Source organism: Nesoenas mayeri (assembly GCF_963082525.1).
Source record: "Nesoenas mayeri genome assembly, chromosome: 2".
NCBI lineage: Eukaryota > Metazoa > Chordata > Aves > Columbiformes > Columbidae > Nesoenas > Nesoenas mayeri.
The window spans coordinates 42,565,303-42,587,539 of record NC_137543.1 but is presented as its reverse complement, the minus strand read 5'-3'; the positions used below and the strand labels follow the sequence as shown (position 1 = coordinate 42,587,539).

General features: G+C 44.5%; 1 protein-coding gene across 2 annotated transcripts in view; it reads left to right on the top strand.

The window, feature by feature from the left end:
* RGS20 (regulator of G protein signaling 20) overlaps window positions 1-22,237 on the top strand; it is a gene marked incomplete at both ends in the record, with an annotated part of 40,763 nt that overhangs the window by 2,094 nt on the left and 16,432 nt on the right. Inside the window, one exon of one of the 2 annotated variants that reach the window (XM_080339117.1) lies at window positions 16,742-16,840. The exons of the other annotated variant lie outside the window; for it this stretch is intronic. Coding sequence (XP_080195243.1) covers window positions 16,742-16,840 — 99 coding nt within the window. Of the gene's footprint in view, window positions 1-16,741; window positions 16,841-22,237 lie in introns of those variants that run through there. 2 annotated transcript variants of the gene reach the window in all.

The following is a 22,237-nucleotide window of genomic DNA, read 5'->3' as shown; positions in this document are numbered from 1 at the left end:
TAGTGCTGTAACTTGTAACCAATAGTGAAAAGACACATGAACTGGTAGAATTGTATAAAAATGCACTTGTAGCAATAAATGGCATCTATTACTTTCATCTTGAAAGAACTTGGTCCATGTCATTTGTCCGTCTCAACCGCGACATAAGCAAATGATCCTTTCACACATGCAACATAAACAATGTTACTAGGAGTTGAGTCTACAACTCTAATGGAACAGGCTGCCCAGTTAAGTGATGGAGTCACCATCCCTGGAGGGGTTTAGCAGACACAGGGATGAGGTTCACAGGGACATGGTTTAGTGCCAGTGTTGTGTTAATGGTTTGACTTGATGTTCTTGAGCGTCTTTTCCAACCAAAACGGTTCTGTGATTCTACAAGGACAGTGTCAGTGTTAGGAAGTTAGAAAACTTACCTGTCTAGAAATGCATACAGCCCTGAGGCTGGGGAGCTAAAATAAATTGCAAGCTTTACTTCATGTAGGAAAGAAATATCTTTCTTTTTTACTGATAGGGAACCAAGGCATAGGGGGTTTCCATGATTTCCCAGGACTTAGGCTATAAATTTGAAGTTTGTAAAGTTCCAGACTAGTTTGTCACTTACATTCCCAGAACAGACAAGATCACATTAAAACTTTTTTTTTTTTTTTTTTTTTCCTGGTGACATTGAAGCCTGCAGAAAGTTCAGATTCTTTCTGGTGCAGTGTTTCTATATGTGACATTGATTGCTGCGAGGCAAACTATGTCCTTACACCCATAAATTTACTTGAGTGACAGGGACTTTGATCAGACTGATCCCCCTACTCCTCATTAATTCCCATGTTCCCTTCTGCCTTGGAGGGGATTTTGAATTTGATGTTTCTGAATGTGAGTGGTGGCTGCTTCTCTGAGCAAATTGCCATCTAATTCAACATGCCAAAGTTGAAATATTAGATAAATTGGGGCAAAAAAAATATTTTAAGAGAACACTTGAATTAGGTTTATTTATTCTTGAACGTGCTTTCAGCGAAAAACTGAATTACAAGAGAAATGTTTTGAAAAGTGGTAGGCAGAATTTAAAGGCCTTTTAAATTCTCTTCATGACATTTAAATTAACTCAGTGAGCCTTTCCCTCTGATAAGCTTGCACCTTGATTTATAAATGTGTTCAAAAGCAAAAATAAATAAAGTTTTTACAAGTCTCAACACAAGATGCAAGTACTTGCTTAATCTAGAGCTGACATGGACCCATTCTTGTGTGTTCCTAATGTACTTTTTGACAGTTAACTAAATAAATACCCCAGAAACATTACACTGTGCAGGGAGATAGTGAGAGGTTGCAGATAGATCACAATATTTTCTTAGTAACACAATTTGGCCAAAGTCCTGTTACACAGAGCTCATTGCCATCATTTCCTCAGAAGAGGATAAGAATGTTCACAAAGATGCCACATTATAGTTAACATCCAGGTTACATCTGGATTGGACCCATTTCACTTCTGTAATGTAATTATGATTTCTAAGCATAGAGGCTCCAGATTTGGTTGGATTTACATTAATAATACACCTACAGACAATAGGCAACTGGACAACACAGACAGGACAGCAGTGTCAGGGCTCTAAGGGCACTAATAAGCATTAATGGCTTATTAGCAATTTCCACCTTGCTGGGATGCTGCCTTATGATCTGCGCCTTGCTTGGGCCATCTCCATGTCTGTCCTGTTTGCCAGGTACCGTGGGGTGGGTTAGGCTGTGGGATCTCTGTGGCTTCCAGTTCACCTTCCCTGAGAGAGCAGCCCTATTCTTGCTGCTCCCTGAAAGCAGAATCTTTTCCAGCTCCTGTTGAGATTTGTCTTACCTGTAAGGGCTTTCTGTTCTCTGTTCCCCAAGGCATGGAGGTGAAGAAAAGCTTAGTGTGAAGTGAGAAAGTGTGTGCCAAGGAAAGGCAGAGAGCAGCTGTTAAGCTTCCTTTAACATCAATGTGTAGGCTGAAGCCTAATAAGACCCTGATTATACTGGCATTGCCTTTCTGCTTGCCAAGTCCTACCCATTTGAGTTCTGTGTGGGCAACCAGGCAGGAGCTGAAATGGCCACAAGTATACTGGCTGGAGAAGGATCTCAGGGGAAGTATGGCATCCTTTTTCCTTCATCTAGCTGATCTCAGCTCTACGGAGATCTTTTGGTTTTGGAGACATCAAACGCTATTCCATGAACAGCATGTAGTGTGGGAGTCCCTCGTGACCATGCATAGCTCATCTAAATTATTCAGCAACTGCTATGAATCATGATTTGTTTGATAAAGTAAGTATCCAGTCACAAACAACTCCAGAAAGGCCAAAAATCATAAAGAATATTATTTGCAAAGGACAACATGCCAGATGAATGATTGCACTGCTTTGCCAAATACTCTAGTGTTTTCAGGTGATGGGTGCTGTCAGTCATGGATTACTATTACTGTCAACAGTCCCTCTGAACTCAGATACTGTCTTTATCTTTTATAAGAGTAGAAAAAGTCCTGATATTAGTAAATATTTTCACCCTCTTCAGTCGATATAATCTCTCTCAAGTGCATTTTCAGGTCAGGATTGTTTATCTGTGAAGTCTGTTTTTCATACTTAAGTCACAGTAGCATTTGTGTGTCTTAAAGTTTGTGATTGTGCCATAGGGTGTTAAGAACAAAATAAGCAGTAACTTAATACCAAGAACACATTCTTTCTGTTCTTTTGAACAGGTGTTGTGCTTAGTTAAATAGTCTGAAACATAGTTTAATAGTCACAATTTATCTCATTCATATGTTTGAGATGGGCAGGGGATGCAAACTGTGTGGCTGTGGATTGAATCACTTGGCAGCTGACATTCTTCGTCTGCCAAAATAGTTATTCTTACAGAGCAGATGTAAAATTTGAGACATATTTTATGCTCTGATTTATTCTGGAGCAACATTTCAAAGGGAGACAGGATTCTGAGGGAGAAATAGGAGTATTATAGGGCATTTAGGACAACCAAGTTATGAGCAGCTAGTCTAAATGACAGCTTCTTTGATAATACAGTATACTTTTAGGTAGAGAAAAGAGAGAGTATTTTGCTAAATAGTTATACATTAAGATAACGAGTTAAAATTATGTGCAGTTGGTTTTAAAGGTAAGCAAAATTATTTCTTGGACAAGCTGGAGAACATTATCTCTCTATGGTGTTCTGTGCTGGTTAATTTTGTTTTCTTGACATTTATCCTTTATAACAAGGGTTTATCTTGTCCCTGAAGTGTTTTTACTAGTTAAGAAAGGGCTACTGCTTATTTTTACAGACTGTATCAATCCTAAAGTATCAATCCTTTTGAGACCTGCAGTGTCCAGCAAAATACTGGTTCACATCTTGTCAGCAGAGCTATTAGGTGGATTAAGGCCTGTCAGCCCACAATTCTGCAAGAGGAGCCAGGTAGAAACTGAATATGTTCCTCTTGTTTGCAAGATAATTCCTCCAAGAAAAAACTTGTTTCATGAATTGCTGCTTTCAGAAGTCACAAAGCACTCTTGAGGCACAGGAGGCAGCATTTCAGAGTTATGCCATACCCAGCTCTACAGCACTTGTTAGGGTCAGGTCATCTGTGCTGTGAAAAAAACTGTACTGGTCATTTGCGGGGGTAGAGTCCTCTCTTTCATCTGGTCATTTGAAGCAGGAGATCTGTTAGCTTAGCTTAACTTGTAACCATGGTAAAGACATTTCATCTTTGGAAGATTTACATTCATCAGGGTATGAATCTGCTGGTCAGGTAAAGCTCCTACAGTTTTCTGTATTGGCTGAGGGAAGTGAAACAAACCAATAAGTTGAAAGTAAAAAGTACAGGCCTGGAATTAAAACAAAACAAAACAAAACAAAACAAAACAAAACAAAACATTGCTAGTTATTTAATAGTTATTCTTAGAGCTAAAACCAGCACAATCCGCAACAGGCCATGGTCACCCCAGTGACCAGCATCACTGTGTGCTGTGTTTAGGTGCACTGGTGTCCCCTAGAGCCCGAGTGTCGGAGCTGGAGACCAAGTGTCTGCGTGTGTATGAGCAGAACTGGGACAGGATTCTGCAGAGGTGGTCATCAGCAGAAACACCAAATGATATTAGAGACAGTCCTCTCATTTGTGAATCTGAATGTCCTTATATAGTAGTCTGGTCCAGGCAGCTCAAATCATTAAATATAACTCCTTTAAGAAATAATATGCTTTAATCTTTAGCATCATACATGAATGTAAGAACAGATGAATGTGGTTTATGCTGGTATTATTCTATCAGGCAGATAAAGTTGTTTGGTTTTTCACTGTGGGGGTGGTTGAACAGTGGGGCAGGTTGCCCAGAGGGACTGTGAAGTCTCCATGCTTGGAGGTGTTCAAACTCTGCCCAGCACAGTCCTAGGAAGCCTGAGAGCAGGAGGTTGAACTAGGTGATCTGCAGAGGCCCCTTCCAACCTCAGCTATTCTGTGAAATAGAGTTCTTCACAGTGCTTTTCTTTTTCAGCTGTTCTCTGATTACATGCCATAATAATATTTTTTTAATTAATGAAAGATTTTTCTTTTGCATCCAGAAACACTGTTCTGAGAATAGGTAGATATATTGCTCAGGGTTGTCGATGAGCCAATAATAGCTGCACAAACAGCAATCACACAGCATTATTTTGTAAAAGTTGTCAAAATAATGATGTACTACACATTAATAGGTGGATTACTTGCATATTAATGGTGTGCAAATTTTCTAGTCCTCAGAGATAATTTGAACTAATTTGCAATTGTGTTTTTACAATTTAATAATTTACATATGTTATGTTTGAAATAGGCCTAAACTTCTTCTTTAGCTGTGCACCTTTGAAATGGAAAAATGCAGAATTCTGGGCTGATTAGGGTATCTCGGTCAGAAATAATTTAATTAATACAAAATGCAAAAGATAAACTGGTTTTGCACCAGTTCAAGACGTTTTTCAGCAAAATAATCCTAGACTGGCCTGAATTACAGAAACCATTTTCATTAATATAAGATTGCTTTCTTCAAGTGGAACAAAATGTTATGCTGGCTAATAAATAACCCATTCAGCCTAAATCTAAATCAACTAATTCAAGATATGGGTCATTTCAGATCTATGAATACATTAATTTAGGATATCCTTTCACCAGCAAGAATCATCAGTTTAGATGAAGGAGGCTGGGGAAAAACAATCAGTCTCTCCCTGGAAGACCATGGAGACCTTCCTAAAAAGGCAGCTAGTTTGGCTGTCAATCAGGAAGAATTGACCTTTACTCCATAATATGTCTCTCACATCCAGACTGATGAAAGTAAATGATTTGTAGTAAAATACAAAACTAAAATGAAGTAACTTCGTGCAACACCAGCCCCGGAGTGATAAGACAGAATACAGTTAGTGCTGCTCTGATTTATGGTTTCTCTTAGAGGCCATCATGTGGTAGAGAGCACCTGAGCACAATGTTCCCATCACACCCTGTTTTATTTCCAATACACCTCATATCCGAATGAAAGAGGAACTGTGGTGCAGGTGTTTTTCAGCTCAGATTTCTCAGAGATTTCCGAGTGCCAGAGGAATCTCAAAGTCCCAGAATAAGTCATGCCTGGATTGCAGGTATCAGCCAGTCCATTCCAATTAGCAAATCCTTCCAGTGGCCAGGAGAATGATGTGGGGTATAGTATCATCAAAGGTGGTTCTGAGTGGGAGCTTGAAAGTGTCATCTGTCTTTTGCTGCTAAGATCAACCATCCCCAAGCCCTTCCTGGCACAGGTTTACATCACCTGCTTTTTGAAACCTCACTATCATAGACTCCACAGTCTAGGCAACCTGTTCCAGTGCTTCACCATCCTACCATTAAAAACCTATATTTAACCCAAATATCCCTGCCTGCAATTTAAGTCCATTACTCCCTGCTGGATATGTAGTGAGCATGAAGAGTAGTTTACTCTTTCCCCTTTCCTGTTTGCATACAGTGCATGCTACCTGATACACATTTCCCATGAGTGGTGCAAAGAACACAAGTCGTGAACCACATACATGCTTTTTCACAGCAATTAAAAAAAAAAAAATAAAAAAATCAAAGACTCTAGAGTAAAATAAATGTTTCTTTCAAGCCATGTAGAGTTTATGCAGTCCTACATTTTGCTGGCCCCTTCTGTGCAATAACAAGACAGCTCTTTACTCCTGTTTATTTGCATCTCTTTATAATCCAGTCAAAAGAAAGGTACAAAAGGAGATCAGGATATCCTACCACAAATACCTTCATTTCAAAGCCCAGCTCCAGGTTGCTAGGTGGCAGCTAGGCACATCCTCCTGGGAGCAGGTCAAAATCAAAGCCCACCAAGCCAGGAAATGCAAGGGAGAGACCTTCACTCTTCTCATAGAGGCCACATGGGGAATGAGCTGGTTCTGTTCAGCCTGGAGAAGAGAAGGCTGACAGGGGATCTTATCAATGCTTATAAATATCTCAAGGGTGGATGTCAAAGGGGGACCAGACTCTTTTCAGTGATGCCCAACGATATGATGAGGCACGACGGGCACAGACTGAAACATGGGAAGTTCCATCTAAATATAAGAAGAAACTTCTTTACTTTGAGGGTGCCAGAGCCCTGGAACAGACTGACCAGAGAGGTTGTGGAGTCTCCTTCTCTGTAGACATTCAAAACCCACCTGGACACATTCCTGTGGAATCTGCTCTGGTGAACCTGCTTTAGCAGGTGGGTTGGAATTGATGATCTCCAGAAGTCCCTTCCAATCCCAGCCATTCTGTGATTCTGTGAAAGCACCTTTCTTATGTACAATATAAGTAACTGTATGTCTCATCACAAGCATTAAAAAACACTGAAGCAGGCAGAATATTTTTCCATCAGCCGCATCCAAAAGGTGTGCTGAAGGGTAACACCTGAGAAATGGCAGGGATCTGTGAGCAGGTGAACTGGTGCAGCCTGGCTCACCCTGGGTCTGTGACAGCTTATTGACCAATTTTGATGTCTAAGAAGGCTTGGCCTTTCTCACAGCCTATTCTTGTGCTGGGCACTGACTCCAAAGAAACTTTCAGGAACTTAGGTGCTGAGATCTTTAACTTATCAGATCTTCAGTCTCCTACCAGATGTGGCTCAAAACAGCTCAGGAGGCTAATTGTCCTCAATATTATACTTTTAATGTTATTCTCAAAGTAAAGCTAATCTAAAATACCTTATCAACAGTTAGAGGTAAGAACAGGCTGCAACAAACCAAGAGCTGCCAAGTCACACCATCCAAGCAGCGGTTGATGATCTTACGAAACGTCACATCAGTTTTCCTGGTTCGCTGTTGCAAGTGCTTGATTACTCTCACAAGGATTAAAATTATTCTTAGGAGTTCAGAGATGTCAGGGGTAGGCTGAGGAGTTCAGACAGAAAAAGAAGAAGGGCTCAACTTTGGTTTGTTATTTGTTCAGGGTCATTTGTGAACAAAGTCTAATTTCAGGAAGTAGCTGTGATTTTTCCTGTAACATCTTGTGTGATTTACTTTAGGACTCAATGAAGAAGAAACCAGTTCTTACTATTCTGTCAACTTCACTGTTTCCTTTGAGGGTAATCAAGAGCAAAAATAGTGGATCATACTTAGACCAAGATAGATAGGATAAAGTATTTATCCTCGAACTGCATAATGATTGCACTTATTATGAGACGTAGAAGGATTATAATATTTTAAACTATTATTTTTCTTGCATTGCAGTGCTTGATTTTGGAAAATCCGTGGTCTCCTCTTTTTATTACCAAACTGATTTGTTTGAACACAAGCAATCTTCTAGGAGGAATGTCTTTGGGGAAGGGAATGTCCTTTTAGGCATTTGTTGCCCATCCTGGAGTTTAGTATCCCAAACAAACTTCGCACCCTTTGTGGATTTTGGTGCTGGGAACTTGTGCTCTAATTTGCACAGGTGCTCAGACTGTGCAGGGGAAGTGGCTGAGTTGCTCCTCTCTGTCCCTTTGTCCTGTTTTTTCCCTTCCCAATTCTTGTTCCTTTTACTGACCCATATTACCCAGAATTCAGCATTTCAATAAAAGTGACATCTATAACATCTATATATAATACAAGCTCTAAAGAAGAGGGTTAGAAGGTGTTTCTTGATTTGCATCCAAATCTTCTGGACGACTTAGCGTGGAATAGCTGGATAGTTCTCCAGTCAGAAAACTGATGAAGTGAGTCACAGCCTTAAATGCCAGGGACATTTCTTCAAACTAGCATTTCTTTATGTTCACTGAAATTTTTCATTCTGAAAGATGGTTACTATTTTTATGAAAGACTAGCCTTCCTCACTGCACTGTGTTTATTTTGCTCTTCCAGACCCTGTACAGATCAATGCATGCTCTTCATTTCAGTACAAAAATAGCATCTGCTTGAATGATTTACCTGATCAACAGCAGCATTCTCAGACTATGAAATTGTTTCAGAGGCATAAAAAAGCTGTGCTTTCTTGACTATCATACTGGGTTGTGACCAGACACACTTTAAACAGAAAGAAATGCCAAACTCTACTGGTTTCTTACTAGCCTTTCCAAATCATCAGGAGAAATATGTTTAAGGTGTTAGAGATCAGAGAAGAAAGTATAGGCCAGTGCAGGCAGGACACTTCCAGTCTCACTTTGTCTTTTCAGTGTTCAGTTAGGAGGTAGATTTGAAGTGAGGCTGGAAGGGCCATTTCGCCCACCCAGGTGTAGGAAAAGATCTTTCAAAACATAGTGTAATGGAGAGAAACCACCACAAGAACAGTCTGTTACTGAGTTGTTTGGAACAACGATGCATAAAGGCGGGGTATAAAAATAGGTTTGTCCAAATTTCTACCCATCTGGACTGCTGTTCTCCATTCTAATGACACTTCTAGAATCTGCAGCAAAGTGCAGTGTATTTCTGATTGCAGGGAAACATGACAGATGGCCCCAGAGTGGCCAGAAGAAAAGGTTCAACCTGCAGAAAAGTGTTTCAGTCTCTCTGAGCATCAAACAGGAGAAATGTGGTTTCACAGGAACATATCAAGTGCCTTCCCCAACAGCTCCGTAGCTCTGAGCTTCCCCCACCCCTTCTTTTTTTTTTTTTTTTTAGTTCCTTTGTATCTATAACCTGTAACTTGGTATCTGGTGCCAAGAGAGACCTGGGAACTGATGCCATTTGTAAGCCTCCTCCTAAGCCTAAAGCAAGCATGACATTTAGCCAGTAATTTGTGCTGTCTGCAACCACAGTCTCTCTAATCCAGGCAAGCACTCTTATATGGGTAAGACCGCATAAGGCATCTCTGACAGACAGATTAGTAAGAGATTCTGCAAGGAAGCCCCAGGCCTTTCTGCTCACTTCCACAAGAGCATCCACCTGACCTCTCTAAATCAGTACTTGTTCAGCACCATTGACCACTTAGTACATGGCGGGAGATATCACCTGAAGTTTTCCCATTTCCTAATTATGTTCATACCTTCTTCTCACTGTAATTCTTATCGGATCAGCTCCTCTTCTTCCTATCATCATTCAAAGCTCTTTTTAAGGTTCTGGAGAAATAATACTGGTCACCATCTCAAACTAGTCTGCAATGAGACCAATACATGTTTTATTCTTCATGCCAGTATCTATGAGCCCAGAACACTCTCATTTCTAATATTGTTCAGCAGTACCTCATTACCTGCTCTTTATTCTTTTGTTCATCTTTTTCAGAGGAATTATAGTTTATTTTAGCTCTGATCTCTTTTTGTGTTCCCCAACACATTCTGTGACTGAGTTGTATTGTCTCCTATCACCCTTTTAACATGGTAACTTAATTCCCTCAATTCCTCTAGATTTTGTAAGGTCCAAAATCTGATCAAAAGTCAGGGGCAGAAGTTACAGTGGCTTCCTCAGGAATCTTGTCAAGCTGGAATATTATTGTGCAGCCACGTTGTGCATCCAGTCTTTCAGACTCACTTTAAACTGCTCTGAAAAGTCGAGCTGTTTGGGAACATTGGTTCCAAATTGCCCTATTAATCTTCCTTTCTGAATCAGGTCTAGAATGTAACTACAAAATACTTTCTAGACCTAAAAATTGCATACATGTCAGTTTTAGACTCTAATTTAACTATATTTATTACTTACCAAACACCTGTGTGGTAAGGATCCTGTGTAATAATTAGGTTATGTGTGACCCAGAATGGCAGGAATATTCCTACAGAAATGGGCAGCTACCTCTTAGGTGACATTGATACTGTGAAGATTTTTTTTTTCCCCTTTGCTAACCATGAAAAGAGGAAAATGTTTGTGTCTCCAGTTTTAATGCATTTAATTTCCATTATGAGCACAGAAGAGGACCCCTCATAGCACAAGGAGGCATAATGCTTTGGCACTAGTCTCCAGCTGTTGAAGTTCCCCAATCAAATTGTAGGTGCACAGTGACACCTTCTGGAAGCTTGTAATGAGAGTGACTGAGCAGCTTCCTTCCATCATCTAGAAACTCACAATTCTTATATGTAGAAGCTGATCTTTTTCTGCTCAACATTTTGCACAGACCTTTGGTTCTCTGATGTCAAAACTCAAACTGGACGTTGTAATGATGGGAGAATTTTTTTTTAAATCAACTGAAACTTGTAGGGTTTTTTAACGATTCCTCATGATTTTAAAAAGTGTTCTTGGCATTACATGTTTAACTATTCATTGACATACATAAGGTGAGATGGTCAGACAGAATATAGTGAGGATTCAGTTTGCCAAACATGGTAAGCAAAATGAATGACATAGTTTCTTAATGCAGTTGTACTTCAGCAAAGAATTCATTTTTTTTACGTGTGTCATGTTGCAATTTCTAATTAAACCTTCTTTGCCCAAGCTGCTGGCTTCCTGGGTAGTCTGTCAATCTGCCAGAAGCTCTGAGTCACCGAGGATTTTAAGCACAGGAGTTGTGCCACAGGACTCTGTCCCAGGGCTCATCCTGTGGTGCCTGTGTGCATCTGCTGGACTGAGGCCAGCATGGGGAGCAGAGCTGACTGTGGTGCTCTACAACCTGTCATTCAGCTGTGTTACTGGAAAACAAATCCTTATTTCTAATATTTCGTTCCAGCCCAAAGATTATTTCTCTTTAAGCTTCCTCTTCCTTAGAAGTAACAAAGATGTGATATGTGGGAGTGGAAAAGAAACAAGCTCGTATGTTGAGACAGAATAGGTTCATTCTCAGATTCCCAAGACCTCATGGTAGAGGCTGACTGATATAAATACTGAGGCAGAGAGTTTTGGCAGAACATATATCGAGATTGCCCAACTCTGAGAAAGTGTGTCACCCTAGAAAATAACCTCATGGTGCTGAAATAATTAACAAAGTACTAAGCAGAGCCATCAATAGCAAATAAATCTGGCTGCACTGAGATCTAAGCCACGTCTAACCATTATGATAACTTTTCAAGCATTAGTCCAAACATAATGCAATGAACAGTTTTAGCATAAGACCTTAAGGAAAGTTAATCCTCCAGCAGATGACTAAGAGAAACCTATTCAGTAGCACATATGTAGAGCATAGGGTTTTGACAATGTGAATACATCATTGGTAGGAACTTCCCAGTGCGACTTACAAAAAAATAAATTATACAGGAGAATTAACATATTGCTATTATTTTTTACTATAAATTAAAATCTAACAGGCATCCCCACATGTGGGATATGTGAATGCTCTGTGGACTACTTGATGCAGCTCTGTGGTTAGTTTTACATGTTTGAAGGCTCTGGTTTATTCCATCTCCCATCAGCCTCTAACCTACATCTTCTGTTTGAAATCAATTACTAATAGATCCATTAAGAAAAGTTACTTACACCTGTAAGTAACTGATGTTGAAAGAATACAAATATTTTAAAGTTCAAGAAAGCTGCTTCCCATAATATCACTTGCATTACGTTCACTTCAAAATATGGTTACTTAAAACGAATCTTAAAAAAATATTATTTTGTTTGCATTTCAAGTTTTTATTAAGGAGTGAATTAAAGCAAATATTATAATACTGCTGATCTATAAAGAAAATCGAAGTTCAACTAAAGTCCCTGGAAACTCATTTTACCTCTGAAAATACCTCCTCTCTCAGAAAAGCGTATCAGTCTTCAAAGTGATTTGTGACAAGTGCACTTTCATGTCAACGAAAATAGTCTAAAATGGCTTCTTATTTCCTGTTTGAATTGCTCCCTAATTCACTATGAATCAGCTCGATTCAATGGTCTAGAAGCTCTCTATTTAACAATTGAGGTGAGTGGGAAACATTAAAATAGAGCAATACGTGTAAGCCGTCATACAAATGTGTATGACCTGTCCTTGGGTAAGGAGCAGCAGTTCAGATGCAAGGCCCAGCAACCTCTGCTCACACCTCAAAGTAAAATGGGCCCCAGAAGAACTACTATATGCATTATGTCACCCATCTAAGTGTGACTGCAAGAATGTTGGAATACGTTGTGATTAAAATATGGATACATATTCCATATTGCTTTTCATATAAGCTGTTCTTAACATATTCTGGTAGGGAGTTAAAAAAAAAATAATAAAAAGCTGTCATACCAGTTTTCAGTAATAACAGCGACAATAACAGGTTTCTTCCTTTCCACAAAGGCAAAATTAGGAGAACATATTAACAGGACAAGTCTGCAGAAAGAGAGAGGCTGGAATCTAAGGAACATTTAAAGGGACAAGATTAAATAGCAAGAGCACCCTCAGACAAAGCCATTCCTTTCAGATGTAAAACAGAAGAAAACTTCTACATGCTGGATGGACTTCTCTCCTAAATGTCTATCAGTAACCTATGTAGAATTAATGCAAAATGTTCAGGAAAATCTAGTAAAGAGATTTTTTCATAATGCTTTATATACCAGTAGCTAGTATCAATGTTGAAATTAAGTTCTGCTTTAATATTTGCCTTGTATGTTATAGAGGTGCCACTATATGGGATAATTTTATTAAATACACAGTTCACATGTAAAGGCTCCATTTTCCGTGGCATACTTTTGCAACAGAACCAAGACCCAGGCCAAATACTCCCATGCCTAACTAGATTGTCAAGATGTGCACATTTTGCTTTCTCTCTGTCCTGGTGAAGCTGAATTAACCTGTACAAAGTGCAGCAGTGTCAGGGACTAAGAGTACAATCACAGACATGCACATGTAGAGCAAGCTTCTCTGATGGCCAAGGGAATTTTCTTTCACACATGAGGAATGCATGTTCAGATTCCTTTTAGGCACAGGAAGGGGTTCAATTTGTGTCTCTCAGGGCTTAAAGTCTCTCAACTTTAAACCACATTTCAATGTAGCCCAAGCACTTGTTTATGCCATTCTGTATTATGCAGCCGAACATCAGTCTGCTTCCATTAGTCAGGGAGAAAGGAGAAGAAGATTCCTGTTTTACCAGTTCTGGGAGGACTTTAGGCCTCCAAGCTGCTCAGCAGTTTCAGGATTTAGGTGGCTGTGCACATATGCAACAATGCAGATATACCTGCCTAGAGAACTAGACAGAGTTGTCTACAAACAGCAGGCACTGGAAGATGCTCAGCTTAGGTGAGTGTTTATGTAACACCATTTGTGCTGGGGAGCATGAGTACCATTTTTTTATACAATAATATGCACTATCACTATTCATTTGGAAATGTTTGGAAAACCACCTGAGGCCCTAGTCTAGAGAGGGCTCAGGGGAACCACATTCACTCACTGGTCTGAGAAATGTCTCTCCCTTCCAGCAGAGTGACTAGGACCTGAATTCAAAGCTCAGAGGTGTTAACAGGTGTTTGGATTTGGTCTCAAGACACATGAAGAACCACCTTGGTACACTATACTGAATCTTTCTTCCTTTTTCTCTGCTAAAGAGTGAGGCATATCATTTAATCCTAATTGTCAAGCCTCCAGAGGTCTTGTTTGGCCGTAGACAACTGTAATTCAGCACAGAAGTGTATTTCACATCCCAGCCTTGTGCTTTTTACCGCGACCTGAAGGGCAGAGATTTGCAGAAGTGCTCCTTATCACCGGGCAGGAGAAATACTAAGGGGGCGTGAGGGTGGAGGGGAATTGACCTTTCTGTTTTTATGGTCTCCTGGGGACCTTGTCCACCTTCCATCCTGGTTCACTTCTCCTAACAGACCTAGGGGAACTCTCTGCTGCTAAGCAACAGCAAGCTCTCCTTATGTGCAGGAACAGTAGCTTTTCCTGCAGGACTCAGCTCTACTGAGCACCTTCCCCTGGCACCAATGACACCACAGCCATGTCCTCCCATTGCTTTACCACCAGCTTTGGCCTTCAAGGGTAGCACCATCACCATGGGAAGGGTTTTCTTCACACTTTGCAGACTTGAGTTCCTCTCTGTCTTTTTGATATCAAGAGATGGGTTGTAGGCCAGAAATTAGGAAGACGTTTTGAAAATGGCTGGGCCTTAATGCAAAAACAAGCCCTGACGAGGAACAAGTAGAAATCACTGCTGGAGGAAATGACCACAGAGCTCGAGTGGCAATGATTTCTGCCTTTTCCTATCCAGGGCTCATACTCCGGTAGGGTGGCTTTCTGTCTCCAGGACCATGACATTCGGCAAGAAAAGGGCGGATGATGCTTCTCTGTCACTTGCAGACCAGAGCGGGTTTCGCTGAGCCTCCCGCCCACCCCCGAGCCGCCGGCGTGGCGGGAGGCGGCGGGGCAGCTTCAGGACCCTGGACAGGTCCGGGCGGCCGGAGAGGGTGAAGCGGGGGCTCCGCTCGGCTCCGCGGGGCCCGCTCCCCGCCGCCCCTCCTCCCGCGGGCTGCGTTCGGCTCTTTGGGTGGAGATTTCTGGGGGCACGGGGTGCGCTCTGCGTGCAGATTGTAAGTGGCCAGCCTCGTCCCCGTGCTTCTCTGGCACTTTGTCCAACTCTGAACCGCACGGGGCACTGGCGTGGTACGAGAAGTCTCCTCCACCCTGCGCCTGAAAGGCCAGTTTAGAAAAGTTAAAAACACAGAGCGTGCCTGCGCGGGAGTGACGGAGCAACCCTGAGCACCCAGGGACCGACCGGTGGGGGTGCAAGTCTGCCACCCCCCCGGATTAGCACAGTGGTGGAGGGACTCCGCTCGGGGCTGGGCTGGGCAGGGCGCCCGCCTGCCCCGGGTAATGCTTATTTTGTCTTTTTTTTTTCTCTCTCTCTCTCTCCCCGCCCTACCTCCCTGCTCCCACACCTCCTCCGTACGCCGCAGCCTCCGAGGCCTGGCGGGCTTCTCGCTCCGCTTTCAGCTCTGCTTTCCAGCCCCTTCCTACGGCCGCAGCTCCCCGCCCGCCGGCCCTGCCCGCGCTTCGTCTCGGCGCCCCGTCGAGACACCCCGGAGCCCCGTTTCGGCCCCGTGGGTTTGGCGGCGCTGCTGGCCGGGAGCGGGGAGGCCGCCCCCTGCCCGCTCGCCGCCCTGCTGCGGGGCCGCTGGTCTGAGCCGCCGCCGTCGCCGGCCCCCGCCCCGGCCCCAGCGCCTCCACTGCCCAGCCTCCTCCCCCCGGAGCGCCGGAGATGCCCGGCGTGCCACGGAGCCGCGCCGCCGCAGCCCCGCGCTGCCCTCGAGCCGCCCGGCGCTGTGAGTACCGCTCGTGGGGCCGCGACCGACCCTTCCTCCTCCCCGCATCGGGGAAACCGCTGTCCGCCCACGTCTCCCCAGCCGGTACCGGCGTGGGAGTTTCGGGCGCTGCGTGAGTCTCCCACGGCTGAGAGCCCCGGGGTCCCCAGGCAAAGCCCGCCACTGCCCTTCTGCCATCCCCGGCGCTCCCCGGGTCTGTTGGCTCGGGCAAGGCAGCTCCTGTGGCCGCCGTGCTCCGCACCCAGTGCGCAGGCGGGAAGGGAGCAGCCCCGACGGCAGAGCTTCCCCCCAGGTCTCCCGGTAACCGGGAGCTCAGCTCCTGAGTCAGGGACGCGCAGAGCGTTCGTGCATCAGTCTCGTATTCAGGGGAAGACCATGTCGCTGTGCCCGGGGACCGCTGTGACACAAGCCAGCCGCAGCCGTTAACTCGTTAACCCTTGCCCCGCCGACGAGCGCGCTGTGCCTTCCCGGCAGACGGCGTTTGGGACTGCCCGGGGGGCGCAGTGGTGGGACGGTAGCAGTGAGATAGTCCCCAAAACGAAGCGGTGGTGGTAAGGGTGCTGCTGAGAGAGCCGACCCGGGAGAGCGGGGTGAGCGCCGAGCCCGGCGGCTCCTGGCCAGCCGCCGCAGCCGGCTAACATCGTGCCACGCCGGAACCGGAGAACTAGACCGAGAGAGCCCGGCGGCGGTGAGCTGTGCGCCTCTAGAAGGCGGGAGGCGGCTGGGGGGCGGGAAGGAAGATGCATCCCTGCAGATACTTAAAATGCAAGCGTGCTCCAATCCCGGCTTTGATAAGCACGGTTCTCATTTAAGGCATCTATGAACATTAAAGCACCAGTACGGAGCCCCGCGGCGGCATCGCCGCCTCTTCAAGCCCTTCCCACTCCTTTCCCTGAGCGCACACACACTCTCTCACGCCGGTTTCCCTGGCATTTCTCCCCCCGGCGGCGGTCCCATGGCTCCCCCCGCGCCCTTCCCAGCCCGCCGCCGCCGTGCAGGCGTCCGGACTGCTGCTCCCGTTGCAAACCGGCCCTGAGCCGCAGCGGCCCCCGGTGCTCCCTTCGCCGGGGGCAGCCCCGCGGCAGCCCGCCCCGTCGTGCCGGAGCCGGGGCGGGGAGCGACGGCTGCCGGCCGGACCTTCCCGGCTCCGTCCACGGCGAGCGAAACCCACCCGCATCCGCGGCCGGCACCGTGAGACGAGCCCGCCAGGGACGGGCGCATGCGCGGGGCTGGCGAGCCGCCGTCCCCGGGCGCCCAGCCCACCGCTACCGGAGGGGAAGTGGGTGAGGATTACCGGCGAGGCCCCGCCGCTGACACCGTAAGTACCGCTCGGTCCCGCCCGAAGGCTGCCGGGCCCCGCGGCCCCGCTCCCCGGGCAGGCGCGGACTCATCGCCGGCAGCCGCGACCGCCGCGCCGCAGCCGGGGCCGCCCCGGGCTTTGAGGGACGGGACGGGGCGGGCGGTGCTGCCAGAGGCGTCCCCCGCGGTCGGGGCGGGCGAGGCGCCGCGCCCGCCCTCCCCGGGAGGAACTGGAGGGACCCGGCGCAAAAAGCGCTTCCCAACATCTCCCGGAAGGTCGGCAGCCGGGAGCGCCCGGCGCTGAGGCTCGCGGCTCCCCGTCCCTCCCCACGGGCTCCCGTCGAGTCTCCATCGCAGGGCCCGGGTAGTACCGGGATGCCTCCGGGTGCGGGGACAACGACTCCTCCCCGCAGGCTCGGCCCCGCCGCTGTCGCCGCTCCCCAGGGTGGGATTGCGCCCCACTTCGCGCCGCCTCCCTCGCCCCAGCGCAGGTAACAGCTCGGCTTGGCTCCCACCACCCTCCCAGGGGACCTTCCTCCTATTTTCACGAGTGGGGATGAAGCTAAGGCAGCATCCGTCACCTCCCTGCCCCTCCGTGAAGGGAGTCCCGCGGCACGTGCGTTCCCGGGGCCCTCGGTTCCCCTGCAAAGTTAGAAAGAGGAGTAGCAACAAGCGTGTCCTCCCCTATAGGCTCAGCCACATCACGCATCTTTGGGTGAGAGAGCGAGCTTTTCCTGAGCTCTGTCATTAGTTAACGTCACTAGGTAAGAAAAAGCAGGTAATGAAAATTGGACACAACTGCAGAAAGTGAAATAAGATTATCCTTGTACATGCCAGTAAGAATTATAGTAATTTAATACCGATACAATTTACTTGATGCAATCCAACCGTTCCATTATTTCATTTTTGCTGTTGAAAAATGCAAGATCGGAACTTTTCGTACTGTGCCATTGGTATGACGTCACGGTGAGGAGGCTCCTTGTACCTCGATGCCCATTGCACAAACAGAACACCACCGTCAGATCCGTCAGGCAGAGCTATGTATCATGGTGCCAGTTAAGGCTGTTGCTATGCTGCAGGACCAAAACCGAGTAACCCCTAGCTCAGCTCAACAAAGCACTGAAATGACTATCAGCTAAAAGAGTCCTAGGTGTGGTCAGGTTAAAATTAGGAGCATCGTGTTAAAATTAGAAGCATCTTTCTAAACTAAGAGCACGTTCAAGCCAACTGAATGCAAAACTAGCACTATAAAATGCTCTAAGATGAGAGAACGGTTACTTTATTTCCCCTTTAATTCCTTATCTGCACACAGATCCCCCTCAAATTCTTATTTTGATGTCTTTACTCTGGGTCCCAAATCATTGATCACGGAAGCATCGGCTCAGCTATTACACACCTTTTCATCCCTTGGAAAGAATAGCAGACGTTTTTCAGAGTGAGTAGTGATTTTTGAGGGCTCAGCTTAAAGTACCAGGAAGGAGTTGTCAACGTGTAAGGTTTCTGTGTCTCTTGGAGCTCAGGTCACGAGTTGGCGAACCTGAAGTGTAGGCAAATACCAGCACTCAGTCACCAACAAAAATTCATCCCTTCTTTTCTTCACTAAAAGTTACCCCAAGGAGGCAACAGGTCCTGGAAATACTGCACAGATCTCCAGGCATTCAGAAGCAAGAGTATTCTTAGCACAAGATTTACGACTCTTAACTTTCTGTTTATAGGCATTTCAAAATTTGACATAGCCAGGTGAAGCAAAGAAGTCCAGAGAGTGTCATGACCAAAATGACGGCATGTTAAATCAAATTCTGACCTTACTTCAGGTTTAAATTGACTTTGCTAATACTTCTCCCGGCTGATGCTGCTCCGTTTGGCGCTAGAGCCCAGCTCACAAGGCGGAGGGGCAGCTGCCATGGCGCTTGCCCTGCCAGAGCAGCCAGATGCCGGCGTAGTACAATCCGAAGTGAATCGCAACAATCAGAATCAATAGGAAACGGTATGTGAATCACTATTTAATGCACTCCAGGGTGAGTCATCCCGATTCAAACCAGCTTTCAGACCAGTACAATGTCACTCAGCTCCTCGCACAGTTCGATATGAGTCAGATCCCAGCACCAAGTACAATATGAAATGAGTCACTGAGTAATACAGCGCCATGTGACTCCAGCACCCAGTGCGAATTGTCAGGGCTGCTGTGTGATATGAGTCACTTCATAGTACAGTAAAATGGGCTTTTTGGAGACCATTCATAATTAAGCACGATGCAACCAAGTGCTCAGTAGGAGACGATGGGAAGTGAGCAGAGCAATCTGCTATGCGCACTGGTTTCACTGTTTGCATAGTAAAGAGGTTTGTAAAATATTAGGCTGAATGATTTTTTTTTTACTTTTTTTTTTTTTTTTTTTAAGTGAGCTGCATACAAATAACTAGAAGCAAATACTTCTGACATTAAACCCAGCCAAAGCAGGGCTGAAGCAGCAGTAAAACTCCCAACATTGGAGAAGCCTGACATTTATTTTTTAGTTTTGCTCCTGAGAGAGCTGGTCAGCCAGTGTGAGGTGACAGATCCACTGAGGCTGACTCCAGCTGCCACAGAAGACAAGGCAAGGGATGGCAACAGTCTGTGCTGTGCAGAGAAGGACTTGACACTGATTTAACTTAATTGCAGTTTGCAATGACCCAGTTTGTGAAGGGACTCAGCATGGGATGAAGTTCTACCCATATTCTCATTCATACTGCTGCACTGCCATTACAGTCACATAAAGAGCTGGACCAGAGTGACAGGTTCCTTTTGTTGCTTATTCTATGCAACTGGTAAAAATTTCTCATGTCTTTTCCACACTACAGGAAAAATAATGACTAAGAGTGACCCTGCTAATTGCATGCTAGAGTAATATTTTCAGTGAAGTTTCTTGTGCTAAAATTTGAAGTAAATAAATACTTCACAATACTACCAGAGGAGACGCAGTACACCCCTCTAAAAAAAAAAAATCCACAAAAATCCCACCGAAACCCCAAGTAACTATGTTTTTTAACAAGAAAGTAAGATTTTACTCATACTTTAGTACAGAAAGCTTTTGCAGGCAGCAGGTTGATCTGGTGGACAGATGTGTAGCACTGAAGTAGCAAAGAAAAAGGAGAAGAAGACATTTAAGCCTGTGGCAGAAAAAGGCCTCAGTTCCAGGTGACATCATCAAGGCACCAATACCTGTTACTACATGAATGTGGCAGACTTTCAGTCATTCCTTTTGAAAGGTAAAACAATGCTTTAAGCTGGACTGCTGATCCCAGCACCTCTGGAAAAATAAATTAAATAAAACAGGTAAAGGCACTAAATTTCTGGACATTTTACTTAAAAGCATCCCAGAATTATTTAAACTCACAGAAGGATACTGCTTTCTCCTGCAATTTTATCCACTGAAGTCTTTGACAGACATGGGCACAGCAGTGCAACAAGAAGCTGCTTTATTCTGAGTGGCTGCCAGTCTCCCCTCTACTAACCTCTGTCTTGCATTCATAAACTCTCAACCATTTCAGGCACCCCACTAAAAGACACCAAATCTCCAATAATAGAAAAACTCTGAAGAGCCCTTGCTCTTAATTCACTACGTGGGCAATCTGACAACTATGCCTAAAGTATGTACACGTGTGTGGGTGAGTTTATTAACATACATTATGATTTTTCTCTATCTAAAATAGTACAGTGCTTGATGCAGAAATCCTGCATGTCAAATTTGTCAATGAAGAGGAAGAAGCACGAACATCAAGCTTTCTGCTCTTATTTCAGTTGACAATAAGCTGCCACAGGCTTAAGTGGAAGTAGGTTGCCGCCCCAAATATTTTGAAATTAATAAAATATAGATTCAGAGATTTACTTGGAGCTTGACCCCAGTTGCAAGCCTCTTATGACACGAGTAGACAAGGACAGAATCTCTTTTTTCCAGCTCAATGGTTACCATTACTGGGGGGGGATCTGAAGGGAGAGCAGCGATTGCAAGAGTTATGTAACCTCACTTAAAGCTCACAGAAACTAATTGGTGGTTTTCATTGTTTAAATGGAGTTTGGATCAGGCCCAAAGTATTTACTAAAAGACAACTGGACTGTGCTGATCCACATGTGTGTCAGCTGGAGTTACAGCCCAGGGCTTCACGCGCGCTGTGTTACTGCGAAAGCTCGTGCTGCGGCTGTGCAAGTCAGACCCAAGCATGAGTTAAGGCTTGCACACCTGCCTGGTTGCAGTGGGCACAAGGAGTGCACATTATGCCCTGTTTCCCTGAAAATAAGCCCTAGCATGATTGTTTAGGATGGTGGAAATATAAGCCTTACTCCAAAAATAAGACCCAGTTACAGTTCCATTAAAAAGTCAGTTTAAATAGTGTCCAGGCAGCTATACATGTAAAAAGATAAGCATCTTTAAGAGCAATAATTGTATAAGACCCCATCTTATTTTTGGAGAAACAGGGTGTTTAAGTAATAAAACCTTTGCACTTTTTTCCTGGATATTCTTGTGTTGGGCTTTTCTGTTCTGTTTAAATCTTATCTTTGTGGCTTAGATTTTAAATATTACTCCTTCTGGAAAGCTGTTTTCTTGGTAGCCCACCTTTCTACTGAGAGATTAGCAAATACTATAAATGTTACAACTAAGCCAAGTATCATCTGAGGTGCTTTTAATTTTCATTCCTGACCTTCACACTCGTTTGCATTCATAAGGTTACATACAGAAATGCCTCATAATGTGAATGTCAGATAGGCATGCCTTGGAGTGGAAAAGGTATGACAGACATACTTATTCTAGTACTTCAACGTTACTCTAAAGGCATACAGTAGTTTTTCACTATTGTCAAAAGTAGCTTTTCAGATGCTTGCTTAAATCCCTGGACTTTTTTTTTTTTAATTCATTGTTAGCATTCAGTAATATTAGTGTGTACTTTTTATATGAATCATAGATGCTGTCTAGCTGGATAAGAAGCAATAACATGTGCCATTATTTTTCCTTTATTTTTGGTTCATTTCTTTTTAGAGACATTTTTATAATGGACTACATTTATTCTTATAATTATATAGAGAAGGGATCTCTCCCAGGAAGATGCAGAAACTCCACACCTGGGCATCTGCATAGATGCTACATTGGATTGACTTGACATAGTGAATGAAGCAGAAACAAGCTGATCAATTCAACTCCTACTCCCCTTTTTCAATTAAGTATTTGACTAATTGGTGCTCTCCAGGTGGGATTTGGTCAGTTCTATGGATTCCTTCAGGTAGGCCCCACTGTGCCATGACCAGTCCTTGTATGTTTCAATGTGCTGATTAACACCCTGAGTGGAGAATCTGTCCCTTCCAGAGGGTCCAAGGCTAGAAAATGAATCCACCTCTACACAGACTGCAGGTAGTCACAGGAAGCTTGTAAGTAGCCAGTCATTT